General features: G+C 39.1%; 1 protein-coding gene across 1 annotated transcript in view; it reads right to left on the reverse strand.

The window, feature by feature from the left end:
• COL22A1 (collagen type XXII alpha 1 chain) overlaps nucleotides 1–24,314 on the reverse strand; it is a 589,887-nt gene that overhangs the window by 533,262 nt on the left and 32,311 nt on the right. The window contains 1 exon segment of the mRNA XM_078153760.1: nucleotides 2,413–2,577. Coding sequence (XP_078009886.1) covers nucleotides 2,413–2,500 — 88 coding nt within the window. The 5' untranslated portion in view covers nucleotides 2,501–2,577.

The following is a 24,314-nucleotide window of genomic DNA, read 5'->3' on the forward strand; positions in this document are numbered from 1 at the left end:
GTCTTCCTTCTCTTGATTATCTCTAATTTATCCTGTACTTAACATTGTGCATATTTATTTGCATACTGTTTCCTCTCCTAGCTGGTGAGACTTTTGAAGGCAGGGACTGTATTTTGCGTTTTTTGTTTTGTATCCCTAGCACTTAGCATAGTGCCTGACACATAATAGTCAGTTAACAAGCATTTATTAAGTGGCACTGTTCTATGTGCTTAACAAATGCTTGTTGACTAAAGACTGAACAACTACCTGGAAGTACCAAAAAAGCAGCTATATAACAGCAACTAAGATTTATTAAGCACCTACTATATGCACAGCACTATGCTTGGTGTTGTGGATGACAACAAAGCCTTTAGGAAGGCGCTCAGAGCCTTCAGTGGAGAAAGCACTACCTCTTGGGTCAGAGGACCTGGTTCAGATCTTGCTTCTGATATTACCTGTGTGACGCTGGACAAGTAATTTAGTCTTCTTGGGCCCTTATCTGTAAAAGGAGGCGGTTGGACTAGAAAGTGCTAAATGTTGGAACTAATGAGGACATAACACAAACTCATATAACTAAAACATATAATATTCCAAGATAAGTTCATTAGAGAAGGGCCAACCAGTCTGACAGAAAAGGTCTTTATCAACCAGGAGGATGAGGTAGGTTTCCTAAAGAAAGTTGTATTTAGAACTCTAGGACTTAGAGCTAGCAAGAAGGGCACTTAGATATTATCTAGTCCAACCTCTCCTTTTTACAGATGTGGAAACTGAAGCCTACAGAGTAGGCATTGCTTACCCACAGTCACACAGGTAACAAGTGATATCAATTTGATTCTGATCTAAAGTTCAATGTCCTACATATTCCATGCTATGCTTTAAAAAATTGATAGTAATTTGATGTAACTAGATAGCACAATGGATAGAGTGCTGGAGTCAGGAAGACTCATCTTCCTGAGTTCAAATCTGGCCTGATACTTATGAGCTGTGTGACCCTGAGCAAGTCACTTAACCCTGTTTGTCTTAGTTTTCTCATCTGCAAAATAAGCTGGAGAAGGAAATGGCAAACCACTCTAGTATCCTTGCCATGAAAACCCCAAATGGGGAGTTGGACACAACTGAAATGACTGAAAAAAGAATTTCATAAAAGGAGAGGAAGGGAGGACATTCCACATATTGGGGGTAGCCAGAGAAAAGGCACAAGTATGAGACTGGAAAAATGACACTAGACAGTAGTTCACATGAAAAAGTATCTGGGAATTACAGTGAACTACAAGCTCAGTATGAGTCAACACTATGCTATGGGAGTCATGTCAAACTAATATGATCTCAGGCTGTATTAAGAAGAGGAAAAGTACTCAGAAGAAAGGAAGTATTTTCATCTCCCTCTTCCCCAGTCAGACTGCTCAAGTGGAGTATCATATCCAGATACAGATAGCAAATGTTACAATAGGACAATTGAGAAGGTGAGACACATCCGGAAGAAGGTAACTGTAATGTCAGGATGACTGGAGAGCATGCCTTACTGGATCTGGTTGAAGGAGCTAGGGATGTTTACCCTGGAAAAGAGAATGTGCAAAGGGATTAGACAGCTACCTTCCAAATACTTGAAGGGCAGTCACATGGAAAAGCTATTAGACTTGTTTGTCCCCAAGGAGTAGTGCTAGGAGCAGTCAATGGGAAGGGAATGAAACTGCAGAAGTGGGCTTTGACTTAATGTAAGAAAAGACTTCCTATAACATTAAAGAAGCCCCAAAGTGCAGTGAGCTGTTTTGGGGAGATAGTGGGTTCTTTATCACTGCAGGCTGAATGATTATCAGGAATGCTTTTGAGAAAATTAATGCTTGGCTTCTAGGTTGATCTAGCTATGGTCTAAATTTTCTTTTAGTTCTGACATTCTGAACAGTGGCACCATCTCCAAAGTCAAGGCCAATTAAATCTAGCCTGGCTTATCACCACTTTAGACAGGGGGCAAACAGTTCCACCCTGAAGCATTGTGAGGGCTGAGATAAATGGGTTCAAGAAGAATTGGCTTAGAGTAACAAGCTCAGAACTTTGTACAGGCAAACCCTTAACACTGCTGGCAGAGAGAGAAGATGGGGCTGTAATAGAAAAATAGAACTGATTGCAGTTTAACATTTTGGATGTGATGTATAGATGAGACAGCATTGTATGGAAAGACCCCTGGATTTAGGCTCAGAAGACCTCAGAGATGGGTGCTGTTATTATCATCCCTATTTTAAAGAAGATGAAATTGAGACAAACAGAGGTTTTGTGACTTGCCCAGGGTCACACAGCTAGTAAGTATCTGAGGTTGGATTTGAACTCAGGTCTTCCTGACTCCAGGCCCTGTGCTTTACCGGCTACATGACTTCACTGCCCACCCCTCCTCCTTTTTATTTTCTATATGCTCCGGGAAATGGATTTACTTCATACCTGCCCTTTGTGCCCGGCAGCCATCTCCACTCCAAAGTGCCAGAAGTACCAGGAGGTAGATCAAGTGGTGTCCTCTAAGGTGGGTCATTTTTCTCTTGGTCTAAGGGACAGGAGATTCTTGTTCAAGAAGAAAAGATGTCTAACTTCTACTGGAACATCTCTTCCCTAGGAAGACAAAGACACATAGAAAAGTCAGCCAGAGAAGAAAAAAGCCCTCCAGGTACTGAGAAAAGATTCAGCCCAGCAAATGAAAATGATCCTTTCGATTTCTGTGAACTGCTCTAGTGGCCCAAAAGTCCAATACTTCATGATCAACCTACTAGTGACTCTTCTGTCATAGACTGATTCTTGGACAAAAGCCACACAAAACCATCATCAGGTCTGTCTTCAAAGCTTTTCCAGCTTGGCAGTATCTGCCAAAGCTTGCAATTTACTGGTATAGGCTTCAAGGACTCAGGATCACCCCCATGCCATGAAGAAGCCTTGAAGGACTTCAATGGACACTGAAAAAAGGCAATGATGCAGGCCTGCTACAGCAGAAGAACTGAGAAGCCTAGAAAAGAAAGTAAGGGGGAATATGGCATCTTCAAGTTTCTGAAGTGCTATCATGGGAAAGAGAGTTTAAATTTCAATTTAATTCAACATGTGCCAAGCACTGTTCTTAATGCTAGTGATACAAAAACAATAATTAAACTCCCCTCAAGTAGCTTACAATCTATAACACAACTTATTCTATATGTCTGCAGAAGGCAGAACCAGGGGCAATGTTAGAGCTGTGAAATGAACTGGTCATGGGTTCTTCTTTGCTTGAATTTTTCAAGGCTCTAACTCCTGACTGCACCTTTTCACTGGCTATCCTCCTCCTGACTTACCCGGCTTACTTTCCTGGTTTTACCCACAGTTAGTGCCATCACCTTCCATCTACTGTATGCATTGTCTACATACATAGTTGTCTTTCTGCTGTCTCCCTCATTAGAAACTGAGATCCTTGAGGACATCTTTCTTTGTATCCTTGGTGCTTACTAGAAGGCCTGGCACATGGCAAACGCTTAATAAATGCTTGTTGACTGACTGACTTGGTGGGTAAGGAGTAATAGAATTTTCTTTTCAGGTATGGGTTGGACTAGATGTCCACTGGTATACCTTCCAGTCTTAAAATTTTGTCATTCTATGACCCATGGCCAGCATAAATGGCTTCAACATGTTGCTAAGGATGGTTTGTTTGGGATATATAGTGTAAAATAATTCAATAAAATAAGTTTAACCAGGGAATGATTATTTATCAGTAATGAAAAAAGTTTCCACACCCAACAGTCTCATCCTCCCCTTCTTGTTTTCTTCCCTTGGTTTCTGAGACTCTGCTCTCCTGCTTCTCTTCCTACAGCTCTCACTGCTCTTTATCTGTGCCCTTTGCTGGGTCCCCTTACTCATCTCAAATCCTAAAGATAAAGCTCCTCAAGGCTCTGTGTTCACCTTTCTTCTCTCTCAACTATTCTTCCTCAACATTTGTCTCCACTCCCATAATTTCAGTTATAAAATCTATGTGAATAACTTCCAAATTTATAGTCAGTCCCAATCTCTCCCTAGAGGTCCAGTCCTTCATTGCACAGAATAATGGAACCTCAGAGTTACAAGGGCCCTTAGAGGCCATCTTAATGCCATTTTCTGGCACTACTGGGTGCCTACTGGACATCTCCACTTCAAATCCATTGTGTACAAAACTATACTCATCCTCTTGCCCCTCTCCTCCAAGCCTATCCTTCCTCTTAGCTTCCTTATTTCTGTTAATTCAGTCACCAAATATTTGTTAAACAATCCTCTTGGAATCTACTAAGGAGAAAAGACAAAATACTTAATTATCTATGATACATAATCATATATCATAAATATGCTAGAGAAGATACCAAACCAAGTGCTTTGTGAAGTCCAAGGGGAAAAGTGATCACTCCCTCCTTTGTACTCAGTTCCTGATTCATCTCTTTCTTTAGGTACTTCTCTTATCATTATCTGTGCACATGTCTTATCTACCCCACTACACAGTAAAATCCTAGAGGTCAGGACTAGCTTTTGTTGATCCTTTTTTTTTTCTTTTCCAGTTCCAACCACAGGATTTGGCACTACAGTAGGCAATAAATATTGAATATTCTCTCATGCTATTCTTGTAGACAAAATGGAAAGATGTGGATAATGACTGAGAACCAATTGATCGGTAGGATCTAAAGAGTATCCATAAATGGTTAGCGGTCAACTTAGAAGGAGGTCTCCAGTGGAGTATTAACAATAAGAGAAATAGCATTATGATCATTGACTTGATTAAATTTCTAGATGGCATGCCTATAAAATTTGCAGAAGGCACAAAGCTTAGGGGACAGCTTACATGTTGAATAACCAGTTAAGATCTAAAAGCAAATATACTAAAATGTAATAGCAACAAACATAAAATCTTTCACTTGTGCTCTGAAAATCACTTCACAAGTTTAAGATATGGAAGGTATGGAGAGATAAAGCTCACGAGAAAAATAAGTGGAACTAAGCTCAGTACTATCTTAGACTAGATTATGGGAAGCATCATGTCCCAACTAGCTTGAATTAAAAGAGACCATAATCTTGCTGCCCTTTGCTTTTGTTAGCCTACTTAGTACTACTGTCTTCTGTTCTGGTGCTACATTTTAGGAGGGGTAATGATAAATTTGGAGAGCATTCAGATGCTTTGGAATTCCAGCTCCATAATTAACATACTTTCATTTTAAACCACTTCCTTTCCTACTCCCTTCATCTTTTAGCAATCACTGAATCCTTATCCCCTCCTTTTGACATAAGTGACCTTTCTGAGCACTAAATACATATTTCTTTCATGCCTCCCAACTCCCTGGTCATGGTGAGGGAGTCAAAATTTGCTTTCTCTCATCCTTTGAAGCTCATGCTACCCAAATTTATCACCCAACTCAGGTCCCGTTGGCTGTTATCTACTGACTTCCAAGTCATTCTCTTTCCTTTTTCAATATGTTCAATGCCTGGTTCTGAGTTTTTCTCTCTACCCTAACCCATAGTAGGAGATTTTAACACACATATTGATATTCCCTCAAATTTTAACTTTTAACTTTAACTTTCCATTTCCTTAATCTATTCAGTTCCCATGACCTATTACTCTTCTTTACCCCAGCTACACAGATAGTCATTCTCTTGATTTTGCTATCACTACAAATGGTCCTCTCCCATATTCACTAACTCCTAAATTCCCTTATGTTGTCATAATCTATTATCATTCTATCTTTCCCCATGCCTTATGACTCATATACCTGTTCTTAGTCCTCACTGGGACCTCCAGCCTTTCTATCCTTTATGCTTTCCCAAGCCATCTCCCCCATATTGGCTACACCAGGGATGGGGGAACCTGCAGCCTCAAGGACACATGTGGCCCTCTAGGTCCTCAGACACGGCCCTTTTACTGAATCCAAACTTCAGAGAAGAAATCCTAAGTTTGGATTCAGTAAAAGGGCCACATGTAGCCTCAAGGCCACAAGTTCCCCATTCCTGGGCTACATTCTTCCTTTCTCAATCATAGCACCTTAGTGAACTAACTTAATTCTATACAATTCTCTACTTTATAATCTATCACTTCCTTGTCCTTCTGCCAATTATGCCTTGATAAACTCCAACCATGGACTCCTTTCCTTTACTTGACTACTTTCTTCCTATTTACTTGACGCTGAGTAGATCTGAAGGGAGCCATGAAACCACATTGATCCGGTCCACTACTATTCTGTGTTATCTAATCTCAACTGGGCCCTCAGAGTAGCAAGGCAATCTATCTCCCTGTCTTTAACTATCATCCCAAACACCACCACAACTGTTCTAAACCTTCTCAGCACTTCTGAAACATCCCATGGCATCTACTATTCAACACTCTCAACTCATACTCTATCTCATTTCATACTTCACTGAAAAAAATGAGACTATCCATTAAATCTCACCTCTCTGACATCATCCTTACTCTTTTCTCTTTCATCTCAGTCTCTAATACATAGTGTCCCTTCTCATTTCCAAAGCCAGCTTCCTCTAAATGTACCCTTGAACCCTTCCCTTAGTATCTTCTTTTTTTTCTTTTCTTAATACAAATTTATTTATTTTTAGTTTTCAACATTCACTTCCACAAGTTTTTGAGTTCCATATTTTCACCCCATCTCCCCCTCCCCCCACCCCAAGATGTCATGCATTCTGACTAAACTTTCCCCTACTCTGTCCTCTCTTCTATCTCTCTCCCCTTCTCTTATCCCCTTCCCCTTCTATTTTCCTGTAGGGCAGGGTAGACTTCTGTACCCCATTTCCTATATTATTTCCCAGTAGCATGTGAAAACATTTGTTTTTAAACATATGTTTTTAAAACTTTAGGTTTCAAATTTTCTCTCTTCCTCCCTCCCCACCCACCCTCATTGAAAAGGCAGGCAACTCAATATAAGTTGCATATGTGCAGTTATACAAAACACGTCCATAGTAGACATGTTGTAAAAAACTAACTCTATTTCCCTTAATCCTATCCTTTCCTCCCATTTATTCTATTCTTTCTTTTGACCCTGTCCCTCCTCAGAAATATTTATTTCTGATTAACCCCTTTCCCAATCTGCCCTCCGTTCTATCATTCCCCTGCTCTCTTGTCCCCCTTTCCCCCTATTTTCCTGTAGGGTAAGACAAATTTCCATACCCAATTGAATATGTATGTTATTCCCTCCTTAAGCCAAATCCTATGAGAATAAGATTTACTCATTCCCTCTCACCTTCCCCCAATTCCCCTTCCACTGTCCTGTCTCATCCCTTAATTTTATTCTCCAGATATGACCCCTTAATCTTCAACTCACCCTGTGCCCTCTATCTATCTATCTACATAAATACATAAAATTTTTTTCCTCCAACTACCCTATACTGACAAAGGTCTCATGAGTTATAAATATCATCTTTACATGCAGGAATGTAAACAGTTCAATCTTAATAAGTCTCTTATGATTTCTCTTTCCTGTTTACCTCTTCGTGTTCCACTTGAGTCCTATATTTGAAAGTCAAATTTTCTATTCAGCTCTGGTCTTTTCATCAAGAATGCTTGAAAGTCCTCTATTTCACTGAATGACCATTTTTTCCCCTGAAGGATTATACTCAGTTTTGCTGGGTAGGTGATTCTTGGTTGTAATCCTATCTCCTTTGCCCTCCGGAATATTATATTCCATGCCCTGCGGTCCTTTAATGTAGAAGCTGCTAAATCTTGTGTTATCCTGATTGTGTTTCCACAGTACTTGAACTGTTTCCTTCTGGCAGCTTGTAATATTTTCTCCTTGACCTGGGAACTCTGGAATTTGGCTACAATATTCCTAGGAGTTTTCCTTTGGGGATCTCTTTCAGGAGGAGATCTGTGGATTCTTTCAATTTCTATTTTGCCCTCTGGTTCTACTATATCAGGGCAGTTTTCCTTGATAATTTCTTGAAAGATGATGTCTAGGCTCTTTTTTTGATCATGGCTTTCAGATAGTCCAATAATTTTTAAATTCTCTCTCCTGGATCTATTTTCCAGGTCAGTTGTTTTTCCAATGAGATATTTCACATTGTTTTCTAATTTTTCATTCTTTTGGATTTGTTCTACTGTGTTGTGATTTCTCATAAAGTCACTATCTTCCAATTGCTCTATTCTAATTTTTAAGGAAGTATTTTCTTCAGTAAGCTTTTGGACTTCCTTTTCCATCTGGCCAATTTTGCTTTTTAGGGCATTTTTCTCCTCATTGGCTTTTTGGACCTCTTTTGCCATTTGGGTTAGGCTGTTTTTTAAGGTGTTATTTTCTTCAGTATTTTTTTGGGTCTCCTTTAGCATCACTCTCAGTTGTTCCTCTACTTCCCTTACTTGCTTCTCCAAATCGTTTTTGAGCTCTTCCAAGGCCTGGGACCAATTCATATTTTTCTTGCTCATGATCCCGGCCAATTACTTGAGTTTTAAACTCTTTGTTAAGGTATGAATCTGCTTCCAATGTGGAGAATGTACTGTCCCAAGCTTTGGGGATTTGTACAGATGTTTTCAGAAATACTTGTAGGGACCTGTAAATTTTCAGTTCTTCCAAGGTGATATGATAAGGGGAGAGGTGTTTACTCCTTTCCTGGCCTGTGACCACAAGTATTCCTTTCTGTCCTGTAACTGAGAGGAGGGGTTTCTCTCCACAGCCACTACAAGCTCCACCATGCCAGCGCTCCTCCTCACCCCAGCACTGCCGCCCAGAACCGTGACCCAGATCCACACACGGGCAAAGCAAGAGATCCCTGGCTCAGCACTGGCAAAGAGATTCCTGCAATCCCTCTCTGATCAGCCACTGGATTCCCCCTCAGTCTGTGGGCCAGAAGCTTAAGAAGCAGCTGCCCCCCCAGAGCCACGCTCTCGGGGAATGGAGCTGAAACTCTGCCTTCCTTCCTCAGCACCGACAGAAACAGACTTTTCCCGCTGACCTTCTAAGTTGTCTTTGGCATTGGTGGATTGAGGAGCCTGGAAACCTCCACAGCTGCCTGAGATTCAGTCCTCTGAGGCCTGCTCCATGTTCTCTGCAGCCTGTGCGCCCACGCTGCAGCCCGCACGCCCACGCTGTGCTGCGCTGCACTCCTAGCCCCGCACAATATACCTTTCTGATCAATCATCCAGGTTGTCTTGGGCTGGAAATTTGTTTCACTCTGTCTTTTTGTGGGTTCTGCTGCTTCAGAATTTGTTTAGAGCCATTTTTGATGAGTGTTTGGAGGGGTTTAGGGGAGAGCTCAAGCAAGTCACTGCTTTCACTCTGCATCTTGGCTCTGCCCCCCCCCCTTAGTATCTTCTACTGCAGATTATTCCTACTACCACCTTCCCCAGTCTTTCTCTAAACTTCAATCTGTCCCTATCTAATGGTCCCTTCCCTGCTGGCTACAAACACATCAACATCACCTCCATACTCAAAACCACAACAACAACTACTCTCACCCTCAGTTGATCCCAGTACCCTCAGTAGCTTGTATTCTATACCTCTCCTTTCTCTTTCAGTTAAATTCTAAGAAATAGTTTTCTATACTCAGTGTTTCTACTTTCTCTCTTCTCACTCTCTTCTAAATCTTCTACAATATGACTTCTAACCTCAAAATTAAATGATGAAACTACTGTCTTCAAGGATCTCTTAATTGCCAAATCTAATGGCCTTTTCTCAGTCCTCATCCTTTATTAACTCTCTTTTGCATTTGACACTGTTGATAACTTTATTTTTCTCCTGGACACTCTATCCTCTGTGGACTGTTGACATTGAGTGCAATTCTCAGTCCCCTTTGACAGATCTTTAACCTTACCATACCTCTTAACTATGAATGTCCCCTAAGACACTGTCCTGGGCCTTTTTCTCTTTTTTCTCTATACAGTCTCTCTTCATAATCTCATCAGAACCCATGTATTTAATTACCATCTCTATGCAGAGGAATCTCAGATCTAACTGTCCTTCCCTTGTTTCTTTTCTGAATTTCAATCCCATATTTTCAAGTGACTATTAGACATTTTGAACTAGATATCCTGTAGGCATCCCAAACTGAACACATCCGTAACAGAAATAATTACTTCTTCCTACCATCCCCTATATCTTCTTCTCTTCTGAACTTCCTTACTACTACCAAGAATACCACCACCTTCTCAGTTACCCAGGCCTGAAGTCTCAGTGTCACCCTTGACTCCTCCCTCCCACTCACCCCAAACATCCATTTTGTTGCCAGACCTTATAGTTTCTACCTTCACAACATCTTTCCTCTAGGCCTCCTCTCTTCAAGCACAACTACCACCCTAATTCAGGCTTTCCTCACCTCTCGGCTGGACTATTGCAGTAGCCTCTAATTGGTCTCCCTGTCATGAGTTCCCTTCCACTTCTATACATCTTCCACTCAACTAACAAGGTCATTTCTCTTAGACCCAATCTGGTCAACCCCTCAATAAAGTTTAGTATCTACCCCTTACCTCCATGATCAAATATAAAGTCCTTTGCTTGACACTTAAGGCTCCTCACAACTTGACTTACTACTGCTTAAAATCTTCTCACGCTTTACTCTTTTCACACACAGTACGGTGAAAGGATGTTGGCCATCTTGCTACTGATTTCCTGTCTCCCATATCTTTACTCTGACTATACCACCCAAGTCCTCTAACCTTTCCCTCTTAAAATCCTTTGTTCCCTTCTGAATCCTTTCAACCATTTTCGACTTCTTCTCTAAAGTTACCTTCCTTCTACTCTATATAGTCTTGTATAGACCTTTTTTATTTAGACACTGTTTCCCTCATTAGAATGTGAAGGCATTGAGGACAGGAATCTGTGTGTGTATATATGTGTATGTGTTTGCCTTTCTTTACATCCCTAGCACTTGGCACATGCTTAGTACATATAATGCATATTGCATAATACATAGTACATAATAAGGACTTATTAAATGTCTATTGATTGATGGATGGATGGATGAAACTACTTAGCTCCAGAAATTGAAAGTAGGAAGCAGGATGAACTCAAAATGATTCAAATCAAAATGATTCTCTGAATCAAAAGAAACCTAGGGATCAAGGTCCAAGTTTTTCCTCAATAAGTCTCATTCTCCTCAGCTGTGAAATGAGGGGATTAGACTAGTTGTCCTAAAATATCCATTCTAGTTCTAATCAATCAATTATTCAATAATCATTTATTTCTACCTACTACATGCCAAATGCTGGGAAGATAAAAAATTTCAATTTTCATTTTACAAAGAAATATCACTCTCGAGTTTTACTGGGAAAGCACATAAATTAACATAAAATATAGTGCAAAGTAATATAGGGGAGACAGGAGACTAGTAGTTGAGAGGATCAAGTTAGGAATCAGTCAAACATTCTAGGACTACTCTGAAATCCTCCAACACTTTTCAGAGTACTATGTTATCTTTTTTTCCTATGTCTATCTTATATTGCCAAATAGATTATAAGCTCCTTGAAGGCCATCTTAAAAGTCTTTCTGTCCTCTGTAGTCCTCAGGCCAATTCCTAATGCAGAGTAAAGGCTTTAAAACATTTTTAATTAATTTAAAATAAAAAAAAGTAACACAAGCTTGTTTGACTACTCTTTGTCAACACCCTTCTTAGGACTGAAAGACACATATGTGGTGGCTGCACATCTACACTTGTGGGAGTATGCTTGATTAAAGTTATCTAAATTATTACTCTGTAGAGATAACCTGCCAAGGTTCATTGGTGATGCCAGCAGATGGCGATATTACACAATTCATTCAACAACCATTGACTTAAAAACTTCATCAACCAATCACCTACTAAGTGCAAAGTACCTAAAATGTATAGGTGAGAAAAAAATTTCCATGAGGTCCAGAAGATCCAGATTTAAGAATGACAGTAAAATGGATAAAAAAAAAAGTGAAATGTGACTTGCAGTCATATTTTCTTTTAATAAAAAAAAAAAATTTGGTCAACTGTCTTAGCCTCCTACCTGATTGGAAGCTCTATGAGGGCAAGGGTCACTTTTTTTTGCTCATTTTAAATTCTGTTGATATCTTTTGTCTTGATATAACCTTCCCTGGAAGGGATACATTTCAGAATATCTATACCCCATCCACCTAGCCATTCTTGATCAAAGAATAAAAAAGAAATAAAGCATTTCAGCAGAACTAACACAAAAACCAAGAGTGACAATATATACAAGGTTCCATCCCCACAGTCTCCCACTTCTACCAAAATGGGAAAGAGGTGGATTTTGTTCAATCTTTTCTTTAATGCCAAGCTCCATTATAATTACACAGCATTTCCTAAGGGATTGTTTCTTATCTAAACTTTGTACCTTCCCAATACCTAGAGAGCACAGGGCTCTCTTTACAAAGGATACTTAATAAATGTCTGTTGATTGAATTAATGAATCACTCAATCAATCCTACTTTAGAGAGAAAAGCCACAAAATCATGCTGGCTACCAGCTGTGGCTTTGTAATCTACTGTGTATTTAGGCCTTCTGTGCAAGTGCTTCTATTCAATGGCATTAATTTCCTTCACCTAACTAATGCCAGAAGCTTGCTCACTGGGATACATGATGACTTGGCAGCATGTCCAATGCATAGGAGATATTTAATAACTAACTGCTTATAGAATTGGTTGGCTTTTTTAATATCACTTTAAAAGCTGGAACATGTATCAGCTTCTTGTTTACCATCTTGAATAAAATTAGTTAATTTTGCTCATTTCCTTTACAATATTCTGTCCTGTTGTCAAACAGATCGTTACTGTAATGCCAGGGATGACACACAATATAGTCAAGATTACCTAATATATGAGTTCCACCTTGAATGGAACAACAAATATAGTACAGAGTCAGCCTTCAGTAATGGACTACAGTGCTAGACGTTGGGTCAAAATGACCTGGCTTAAATCCTATCTCAGGCACTTACTGTGTGACCTTGGGCAAATCACTGAAACTCTTTGATCCTCAGTTTCCTATTTGTAAAAAAGGGGATAATAATAGAACTTTTCTTCCAGGGTTGTTTTGAAAGAAAATAAGGAAGTACTTTGCAAAACTTAAAGCATCCTATAAATGTGAGATATTATTATTGTCATTATCATTACTATTACTACTGTTTATTGTTACTATTATTAATTGGATCCCTGAACAAAAAGTCAGGAGACTTAACTTCTTGTTTCAGTTCTGTCACTAAGATATTATGTGATGCTAGCAGTTACCTACAGAACCTCAGAACCCCAGATGTGGATCTAAACCTGGATTTGTCACCATATAAATCTTGAGCAAGACATCTTTCTGGGTATTTCTGTTCTCCTGTCTACCAATTAAGGGGGTAAGATTAGATGACTTATAAAATCTCTTTTAGCTCTACATTCTATGATCCAATGTCCCAGTGGGAAAAAAAAAACAAAAAAAATGGATTTATAATCAGAAGACGTACCTGGCTGGTACACCCTCATCCTTGTTGAGGACATCCAGACGTAGCCAGTCCTTTCTTTCTGCTTGAAGTATGTTCAATTGCCATTTTCAGTGACCATATAGAAATTTGAGGTGAGCCTACTTAAGGTCATGAGTGACTTAGGGGCTTGCAAAGAGAGATTGCAGAGTTTCCTACTTAGCTATTGAGCAGAAATAGCTGATGATGCAGGGTACCAAAAACAGACAATTAAAGAATTCATCTTCATATCCCATTGCAAGCCTTTAAATTACTCATGGACATAAGAATACTCAACCAATTTTTCCTTTAGTTTCAAGAAATGATGACTGATTTCTATAATTTTAAGACTCCTTGATTCTATCACAAATCTCCTGATCACTCTAAAATCAATAAATTCAGTTCAGACCTCTCACTAGAATTCAGTCTTACTAATTCTGTATTAACAACTGCCTATAATCTCTTTATTTAAAAGTCCTGACCTCAAACTAACACATTTCAAAATGGAACTCATCAGATTCCTCTAAACTAGTTCTAGAATGACAGAGCATTAGAGCTGAAAGGGATGTTAAAGTGATCTAGTTCAATAACCTGAATTTTCTAAGTGAGGAAATACAGACTCAAAGAGAAGCGACATGCTCACAGCTAGTAAACAGCAAAGTCAAGTTGTCTTTGACTCTGTCCTCTCCTTCATCCTCCATATCCAATCAGTTATTAAATCCAAACCTTTTTTTCTAGTGAAATGTTTTTGAGAGGTGATTGACTAGAGCTACAGAATGAGACCTATAATTTCAGACATAGCCAATGTATTGATTTGTTTTGCTTGGCTATAATTACTTGTTGAGAGGAAAGGGTTGGTGGGTACTTATAATAATTCTAAATAAAGAAGAAAAAAATATAAATGAAATCTTTAAGAAAATAAATAGAAGAGAGCAGAAGTGAGTTCATCAGGGCATGCACCTATACACCAGCAAGGCAATTTTTTTCATGACCAAATTAACTTAAATACATACTTTAAAAACTGAAACAAAATTCACAATATTATATATAATTCTCTTTTCTGCCATCCTTTACATCTGGAAATACTTATTTATTTTTGTTAAGTTTATTGTTAATGTATGACTCAATATACTTTGAATTCATGGACTATTTAAACTAGAAAATGATCATCTAAGCAAAGCCCTTCATTTTACAAGAGGGAAAAAAAAAAGTGATGCTCAGATTGGTAAAGTTACTGCCTCAAGACTGCTAGCAAATGGCTTGCTGAATCCAAAACAGTGTCCTTTCCTCTGCAATATGGACTTAGCAGGGAATTTTAGTTGTCCCCAAAATGAAACTGTGACATCCCTAGGAAATAGACTACATGCTATTTTTCTCTCTGTTTTTGGAGTACAAAGCTAATTCAGTGATATAAATCAGCACAAGTATTTTATAAATTTTTGTTGAATGAATTGTTACTTCAGGAGGTTAAGAACTGAATCATGCTCATTCTTTGGCTGGACATGTTGTAGTACAGTTAAATAGCATAACATTTACATAGTATTTTTGGTTATATACTGCTTAGGACACATTCTCAAAAGGTACACACAAAAACCCTATGATCCAGCTTAGGGAGTTTTTATTCATCCCATTTTACAGATAAGGAAACAGAAGTTCATAGACATTAAGTGACTTGCCCATAGTTAAACCTCCAATGAGTAAGGACTCAAACCTGGGTCCAATCAAGTGTCAATGGGCACTTGGCAATCCGAATCTGAACCACAGAATCTGAGACCTGGGATGATAAATACCCAGTAAAACATATGTAAACTAAAGGTTCTTAACTTGGGGTCCATGAACTTAAAAATTTTTTTGGTAACTGTATTCAATATAATTGGTTCCCTTTGTAATCTTCTGTATTTTGTTTTAAACATTTTCAAACATTATTCTGAGAAGGGGTCCATAGACTTCACAAGATTACCAAAAAGATCTATGACACAAAAATTCTTGAGAATCCTTAACCCTTGATTATTCACTATGTTTAAATATTTTCAGAGACAAGAAACTCATTAGCTCTTAAAAAACCCCATTCTGTTATAGAAGCTCTGTTGAAAAGTTCATTCTAACAGTGACCTGACACCTTTGGGGCTGATTCTTTCCTCTCGTCCAAAGTAAAAACAAATCTTGTCACTCTTCCACATGTTTGAGTTGTGGAAAATAATGCTGAATAGATAGAAATGGGATATGCTGGAGGCGTGTGGCTTGACTGTCTCAGCTGACATTTCTGAATGGGAACCCTCTGAACCATACTGTCTTTTTGGCCTTTTGCTCTTTGATCAGGAACCATGTTGCCCTTAATACTTTGCCATCACATACTTCATTCCACTTTGAAAAATAAAAAATGTGTATGTGTGTGTGTGTGTATACACACACACATATATATACACACATACAGATATACATAAAACAATGGCAATCATTCAAATTGCAAACCATACTTTTACCAGCTATAATTCATCTTGCTGAGATCAACCACCCCGAATCCATCAACCTGAAGGAGTAAAGTCATAATCTCTCCATCCAAACCAAGAGGGTGAGAGATGATAAATTTTTGTTATTTTATGATTTTAGGGAAAGTTTGGGACTTGTGCTCATGTTTTATTTCCAATGGACTTAGCCCAAAGACAGAATGAATAAGAATATGATAGAAATTTATTTTTTCCTAGTAGTTACATAAACCTCTTTGCATGTATTAGAGCATTTTCTGATTTGGTGAGTGAAAATTTGTTCTTCATAGTATTGATGCCGATGACAATAATAATAATAAAACCCTATTAAAATAAAAACATGATACATGTTAATGTTACTGTTTGGAATAACTCTGAGTTTTGAGCTCATGCTTTCTCAGTCCACCAACCTTAGTTCTGTGCCTATAGGAAGGGGGAAGGGAATAAACATTTATTTAGTGTCTACTATATGCTAGGTACTATGCCAAAAGTTTTACAAAATATTATCTCATTTGATCCTAACAAGAAGCTTGAGACATAAGTGCTATTATTATTTCTATTTCATAGTTAAGGAAACTGAGGCAAATAAAGGTTAAGTGACTTGTCCAAGATCACAAAGCTAGTGAGTGTCTGAGGCCCAATTTTAACTAAGTTCTTGATGATTTCAAGCCCAGTGCTCAATCCACTGCACCTCCACAATGTAGCAGCAGGCCTCAAGAAGTTGGCACTTGATAAATACTAATTTATTGACTGAAAAGCTACCAATGCCCTACTCATACCCCCTCTTCCTGACTGGAACACCTTCCCTTCTGAGTAGCCCCTTAACTGGAATCACAGCTGATTGGCACTTCCTAGTCTTTGACCTCAAGGGCAGGGCAACAATCTGATTCGATTGAACTCAACTCTACTCTTACCAGGAAAAAAAATACCCTAATGCCCCTGGTCCCCAAGTTGCCTTGACAATGGAACTACCTGAGTTGCCTTGGAGCAAGGTCCTAAGAGTCCCAGCCTAGGTAGTCATGAACAAAGAGCTAGGAGCAGCCCCTCCCAACACCATCATACACTTCCTCTTCTGGACTGGCAATCATCATGTCAGAGGCTGTCTGCTACTGTCTGTGTGAGGGAGCTTGGAGGGTTCCCCTAGGCTCCTCTCTCTTGTCCCTGTTTCTACCATCCCATGACCCCTTTTAAACCACAGGGCCTTCCCTAAACCATTCCATGTGAAAGTTATTGCTTTCAGCCATCACTGGTTTTCCTGATTCCTACTTTCGTTCCAGCAATAGACCCTGACAATAAGAACAACATAGCTGAGAGGCAGCTAGGGTCAAGATAACAGGTCTAAATGTTAAAGGATCTGGGTTCAAATCCAGGTTCTACTGCTTACTTTGTGACCTTGTATAAGTCCCTTAACCTCTCTAGGCCTCAGTTTCCTCATGTGCAAAATGAAGACTGATCCAGATCATCTATAAGTTCTTTGTATTTATAAAAGCCATTATACTGTGGTTTTACTACTACAGAAAACAATGGACAATGAATGAAAACATTTATTGAATTGAATTACGATTGAAATTTCGCTAAATCAAGATGGCCTTTCCTTTGCTTGACCCAAATCTGTGAGACAACTTCACCGAATTCCAAAATCCACAGTTTTGCAGATGAGAAAACAGGCACAGAGAAAGGAATGGATACCCAAGATTCCACAAAGAGTTAGTAGCAGAGCCAGTAATACAACCTTGTTTGCCTCAAGCCCAGGCTAAACTAAACCCTCACTTCAGGTCTGATTACATCTGGGTCATGATAGAATAGCAAAAATATTCATCTATATGGCACGTGACAATGTACTGTCAAACACCAAGAAACTGCCATGCCAACCTTTCACTCTGGAATCATGTCTCTCAGTAAGCTAATTACTAAGTGATGATGAGATTCTTCTCTTGGCAGAAATCAGGTACCTCTAAATCCAACCTTTCGCATAATGCCATCTTCTGTCTATCTTCCTGCATTGGTCAGATTAATTTCTCTTTCTCTCCTCACGTGATTTCCTGTAGGCCTCAACAAAGAGTTCCAACGGGATAATTTGGACCAGTGGTTCTTAAAGTAGGGTCCATGAAACCTAATTTCAGGAAGTTTGTGGATATGGATGGGGAAAAATTGGATCTTTATATTCTGGAATGTACGCTTGAAAGTTAACACCTCCTTCAATTATTTAAAAACATTATTCTGGGAGAGTCCATTGACTTCACTGGACTGCCATAGGGTCGAAGAAAGACTATAGGATGTGACCCTAAATTACTAACTGCCTTAACATCTTAAGACTCCAGGCAACTTTAAGACTACTAAATTGCAGAACTGTTTCAGATCTGCATCAATAGAAGGAGTTTCCTACTAGAGAATGTCCATTAGCAATGAAACCACTGGTCCAAACTCAAAGTCCCGTATATACCAAGCTATTCATAGCAGACACTTTATAATCACAAAACAAACTAGAAACTAGGTAGGTGACCATTCATTTGGGAAAGTCTATACAAACTGCAGTATCTGAAGACTTAACATGAACAGATATCTAGTAAGCAGGACCAGGAAAACAATAACAATGTAAACAGAAATTAAAAATGAAATTGAATACTATATAATTATAATGACCAAGATTGGCACCTGAGAAGAGTTGAAAAAATGTGCTTCCTTCCTTTCCTTGGAGAAGTGAGAGACTATGGGTGTGTATGTTGCATACTGTCAGATATGGTAAATGTGTCCTTTGGGTCAGCTGAACCATTGCTATTTTTGGTTTTGTTTTTAGTCTTTGTTACAAGAAAAGACTATTTTAGAAAGGGGAGAGGGATAGATTTCTAAGTCAATTTGGTGTAAAAACAAAAGAAATCAATGAAACAAAACCAAAACGGTCAAAGAGAAAAAAGACCCTCAAACTGAATATGTACTATAAAAAGGAAAAGAGAGGAAAGAAGGAAGTAACAGGAGAGAGAAAAAAGGAAGAAAAAGAAGAGAAATGAGAGTAGAGAGGGGAGAGAAGATAGAGAGAAGAGAGAAAAGAAGTGAAAGGGAGGGAAAGAAAGAAAAGAAAGGAGAATAAAAAGAAAGTAGAGAAGGAGTATATTGGTGAAGCTACTAACAGAGACAGAAATTAGCCCATAGCTTCAGATAGCATCAATCTCAAAGGTTCTTTCAATTTTAAAATCTATGATTCTGTGCAAGTGAGATGCAAGAGAGGAGGAGAATCCATAGAGCTATCTGTAAGAAAGGAGGCAAACACCACTTAATCCTGCCTGGTACAGACTGCATATCATCCAGACACAGTGATTCTCAGAGAGATCACACCATAAACCTAGGGTGGGGAAGTGGGAAACATTTAGGGAAATCCAGATGTTCCTACCCTGAATTACTGGGTACTGAAGTCACACAAAGGGGTGGGGGTGGAGGTGAGAATAGAACTGCACCTGAATGTTTGGGTTAGAAATCTTTGCTAAGAATGTCAATACATATCAAATATCCTCAGTCACTCTAGGACCCATGTACAAAAAGCAAAGGAAGGAAAGAAAGAGAAAAAGGAAAGAAAAGAAAAGAAAAAAAGCCACTTGGAAGGGAATTTAAAACTTGGAATGTTAGACCATAACTTATATTTCCATAGCACTTTAAGGTATACAACATACTTTTTCCTTACAATAATCCTTGATAAAGGCACAGGAAGTATGATCATTATCATTATTATTTCTATTTATTGATAAATAAATTGAGGTCTAGTGACTTGCCTAGTCACATTGTTGACTTCAGAACTGTGACATGAACTCACGTGCCAGGCAGGTCAAACCATCATCATCTTGACCACCAGCTTCTTTCCGATCCAGATAGAGATGGCGCAGGACCCAGAGCCCCAAATTCCTAAATTCGCAGTGCCTTTCAGAGTATCATCCTGCTTCCAGCCTGCCACCTGTACTCCCCATCGTCAGGTACTGCAGCCCATAACTCTTTGGCAGCTAACGCTCCAGAATACCCAGAAAAGAAAGTTCTCATCACCCAAGTCCTTGGCACTGTCAAATGGTTTAATATCAGAAGCTAATATGGTTTTATCAGTGGAAATGACATTAAAAAGATGCATTACCATCTGCTTTGCTACTACACCTTAAAAACCACAGGGCCCTTCCATCTGACTTGCAGATGAAACCTCCTATATGTGTTGTCTCCCCTTATTCAAATGTGAGCTTCTTGAGAGAGGGACTGTCTTGCCTTTACATTTGTATCTCTAGCACTTAGCACAGTGCTTTACAGAGTAAATGATTAATAAATGTTTTTTCATTCATTCATATGTTCACTCAACTCCAGATAAAAATGCTATAGCTGGAAGTGACCCTATAGATCTCATAGTCTGATATGCTCATTTTACAGATAAGAAACCTGAGGTCCTGAAGTATAAGTACATTGCCCAAAATCATTCAGGTACTATAATAAAGTAAGGACTTTATTCCAAACTTTTGAAAGTAGAAATTTCATTTCATTGAAACTTTTATCAAAAGACAGAAGCTGGAGGAACAATCATTTTGGAATTTTAGAGAATAATAAATGTGACCCTGCTGTGTTCCTGTGGGGTTTTTTCCTCTTGTATGTATATTTCATTCATGAGCTAAATCCTACTTTCTTCTGGCTCTTGTAGGATACATCTGAGAGACAGCTACTATTTCAGGTACTGGAGCTGGCTGATTTTAAAGGGTGAATTAAAAGCTGTTCCTCACGGATTAAAGAATATCGAAAGATAGTCAAGTGCTTTGAAGTCGTTTTCCCCTATACCAGATTGCCTTATAATATGGAGCAAGAACATGGGGAAAAACTTTGAGGCAGAATGGAGCTTTCCTTCTTGGTTGCTGAGTTAAAGTGAACAGGGTTGGCTGCAGCAGAGACAACAGAGATGCTGAAATACTTTGGAGAAAACAGCCTAGATAACTGGACTGCAGACCCCACCACTGACTTCCTGTGTGACCTTAGTCAAGTCATAAAACTACAGAATTCCAGGGTTAGAGGGAACCTCAAGAAATGATCTAGTTCATATGTACCTGAGTTGGCAGTCCCTCCAGAACATATTCAACAGGTGCTTATCTAACTTCTACTGGAAAAGGGATAGTGATAGGAAAACCCACTCAGTATACCTGCCTGAAGCAATATGTTCTATTATTTCACAGCTCTATTATTAGGTCTTCTCATGCTGAGCTGAAATCTTCCTTCCTATAATTTCCACCCTCAGCCCCAGTTGAGCCCAAGCAGAACAAATCAAATCCCCAATCCAGATGACGTCCCTTTAGTTGTTTGAAAATAGTGACAAGGCCTGCTTTCCTTTAAGGCATCTCTTGTTCAAATCAAATACTTATTAGTATTCTTCTTTTTCTCCATTGTTTACAGCTCCCTTTGCTGTAGAGGAAAGAACACTCCACGGAGTGACTCGAGTCATACATCTATCTCTACCACCACCTGGATATGCGACCTTCAGCAAATCACTGCTTTAGACCTCAGTGTCCTTGGATAAATGAAAGAGTTTGGACTAGATCAGGAATTAGAGAACTACAGCCTGAAAGGATTGTGGAACAAAAAATGGTTTTTGTATTTTTAAATAAAGTGGGCCTTACAAGAATAGGCCTGGGTTTGGAATTTAAGGCTTTAGTTTTCCAACCACTAGACTACAAAATGTCTAAGGTCCTTTATAATTATAAGATGAATGAATCAATCAATAAATATTTATTAAATGACTATTATTTTCCAGGCACTGTGCTAAGTGCCAGTGGTACAAAAAGAGGCAAAAAGCCAGTAAGGGATTCACAGTCTGATGAAGAGAGTCAAAAAACAGATATGTACAAACAAGCTATATACAGGATAAACAGGAAATAATAGAGATAAAGTTCTAGGATTAAGAAAGGTTGGGAAAGGCTTCTTGTAGAAGATGAGAGTTTAGATGGGACTTAAAGGAGGCCTGGGAAGTCAGTAGGCAGAAATGAGGAAGGAGAGTGTTCCAGGCACAGGAGACAGCCAGAGAAAATGCCTGTAGGCCACAGATGAAGTTTATTGTTCATGAAACAGCAAGATGGCCAGAGTCACTGGATCGAAGTGTACCTGGTAGGGCATAAGGAGTAAGAAGACTGGAAAGGTAGGAGGGGGCTAGGCTATGAAGGACTTTGAATGCCAAACAGAGAATTTTGTGTTTGATTCTGGAGCCAATAGGGAGCCACTGGGGTTTATTGAGTAAGGGGGTGACATGATGAGACCTGCACGCTAGAAAAAAACACTTTAGTGATTGAATGGAGGACGGAATGGAGTTGGAAGAGGTTTGAGGCAGAATAGCCCAGGTGGGAGATGATAAGGGCCTGTACATGAACGGTGGCAGCATCAGAGGAGAGAAAGGGGCATATTCAAGACATGCTGCAAAGGTGAAATCAACAGGCCTTGGCTTCACAATGGATAGGCCCCAATTCCAGGCACCACATTTTAAGAGGAAATTCAAAAACTCAATAAAAAACTCCAGATGAGATCTGGGAAATATCAGTAACAAAGACTTGGACTATAAATAAATCTAGCTGAACTCGGGGGGAAAATGAGAAAACCTCAGTTAAGTAAGCACAGAACTAATCACCCTTGCAAGTAATACACCAGAACCATGGGGATCAGCATTTATTCACTGAGCAAACATTTATTAAAGGCCTACTATGTGTGAGTAATGACACCTTCGATGTCTCTAGGCTCCAACCCAAACACAGTAGCTGAGTCTAAGTATTCAAATGCAAACCTTCTGCTGTGGCTTTTACACCCCAATCCCCAGAACACAAAAGCTCATTCATTAGCCAAAAGACAGAAATCAGTTTACTAAATTCCTTCCCAAATTCAGTCTATCTCCATAGTAACCAGCATCCACTGTATGTAAACTCAGGAAGAAATATTTTAAGAAAAGGAAAAGAAAAAAAAGGAAAAAGATAGTGTGCTAGATAGACCAGATGAACAGAAACCCATAGAAAAATACAGATTACTATATAGTGAAAGGAAAATTGGGATCAGAATCAGTAAAACTGTGTTTGAATACTGGCTATGACATCTGACTAGATTTTATGACAAAGGGAAGGCACTTAATCTCTATGAAGGTGTATTTTGTTATCCTTAAAAAGAGGATAATTGTCCACTGGCTACCTCACAGGGTTGTTGTGGGGATTCAGAGATATCTATAAAGTGTGTAAAGTTAGTATTATCAGTAGAGGAATACATTGTTGTAGCATCACCACACACACACAACCTTTGTGTCTCTGGCTCATCTTATGGTTCATCACCCACCTCTCCCTGCTCCCCCAGGCACTCTCAGGTGTCCTATGAACATTACTGAGAACTGAGGATTGAACTATTCACATATACCTGACATGACAGATATGGTGGGAGGAGGAGCAGGATTTGACAGTTAATGGGAGGTATAGGGTGAGATTCAGGGATGACTCCAGGGTTATAATCCCAAGAGACCGAAAGGATAATGGATTTGTATTCCATTTTTATATAGTGTTTTAATAACACACACAGACATATACATATAGGATTTATATTATATTTTATCAATTAGCTACAACACAGTGGCTATCACTGTACTGACACTTACATTAAGTACTGAATCAATGTTTACTGATAGACAATCAATATGAAAAATGGATAGAAAAGTGGACCCAAAGCCAGATGGACCTGGGTTCAAGTCTCATTTCTGCTATATACTTGCTGTGTGTTTTTCCTGAGCAAGTAACTTAACTTCTCAAAGCTCACAGACCATATGCAACAGAAAAGGTGCTGACCTCCATTGGTAGAAGGAATTTCCTTCCTCACTTCTTCTCTATGATATACCTGGGAAACTTTCTACTCTGCCCCATGAACATCTTCCCTGGAAGCTTAGTCTAGCCTTGGAATTTGCAGGTTGGAAATATCCTCAGCCCCTGTGACCTTTCCCTCTAATTTAATGGATCTCCCCAAAAGTTGCACTTAAAGAGAGCACCCAAGTCAGCTTTGTCTCATTGCTTTACAGACTACACTCCTCCCCAGGTACTCTCATGTGATCATCCTGTCCAGCCTCCCCCCACCAACCACTACTCACTTTTCTTTTATGTGCTGTCTTCCCATTGAAACGCAAGCTCCTTGTTGGCAGGGACTTACTTTCTTTGTGCCTTTATCCTTAACATTTAATATAGTGCCAGTAAATGCTCAATAAATGCTTGTTGACTAACGTTGTATATATTAATGAAATCACAGGAGGAGCCTTATCCTTTATGCTAATTGATTAATCTATAAAGTTCTACTCAGATGCCTTCTTGATGCAAGATTCTCAAAATCCATGCTGGCATAGCACAAGCTCTGAAAGCTCATGCCAAGGTGGAAACAGACCCAAGAACTGATCCCATGTCTTATCATCTGAAGATGAGCATAGCTAAGTGTGGGGATACTGGTCAGCACAAGACTGC

This window comes from Phascolarctos cinereus, unplaced genomic scaffold (genome assembly GCF_003287225.1).
Source record: "Phascolarctos cinereus isolate Bilbo 61053 unplaced genomic scaffold, phaCin_HiC Scaffold_4;HRSCAF=312, whole genome shotgun sequence".
Classification (NCBI taxonomy): Eukaryota; Metazoa; Chordata; class Mammalia; order Diprotodontia; family Phascolarctidae; genus Phascolarctos; species Phascolarctos cinereus.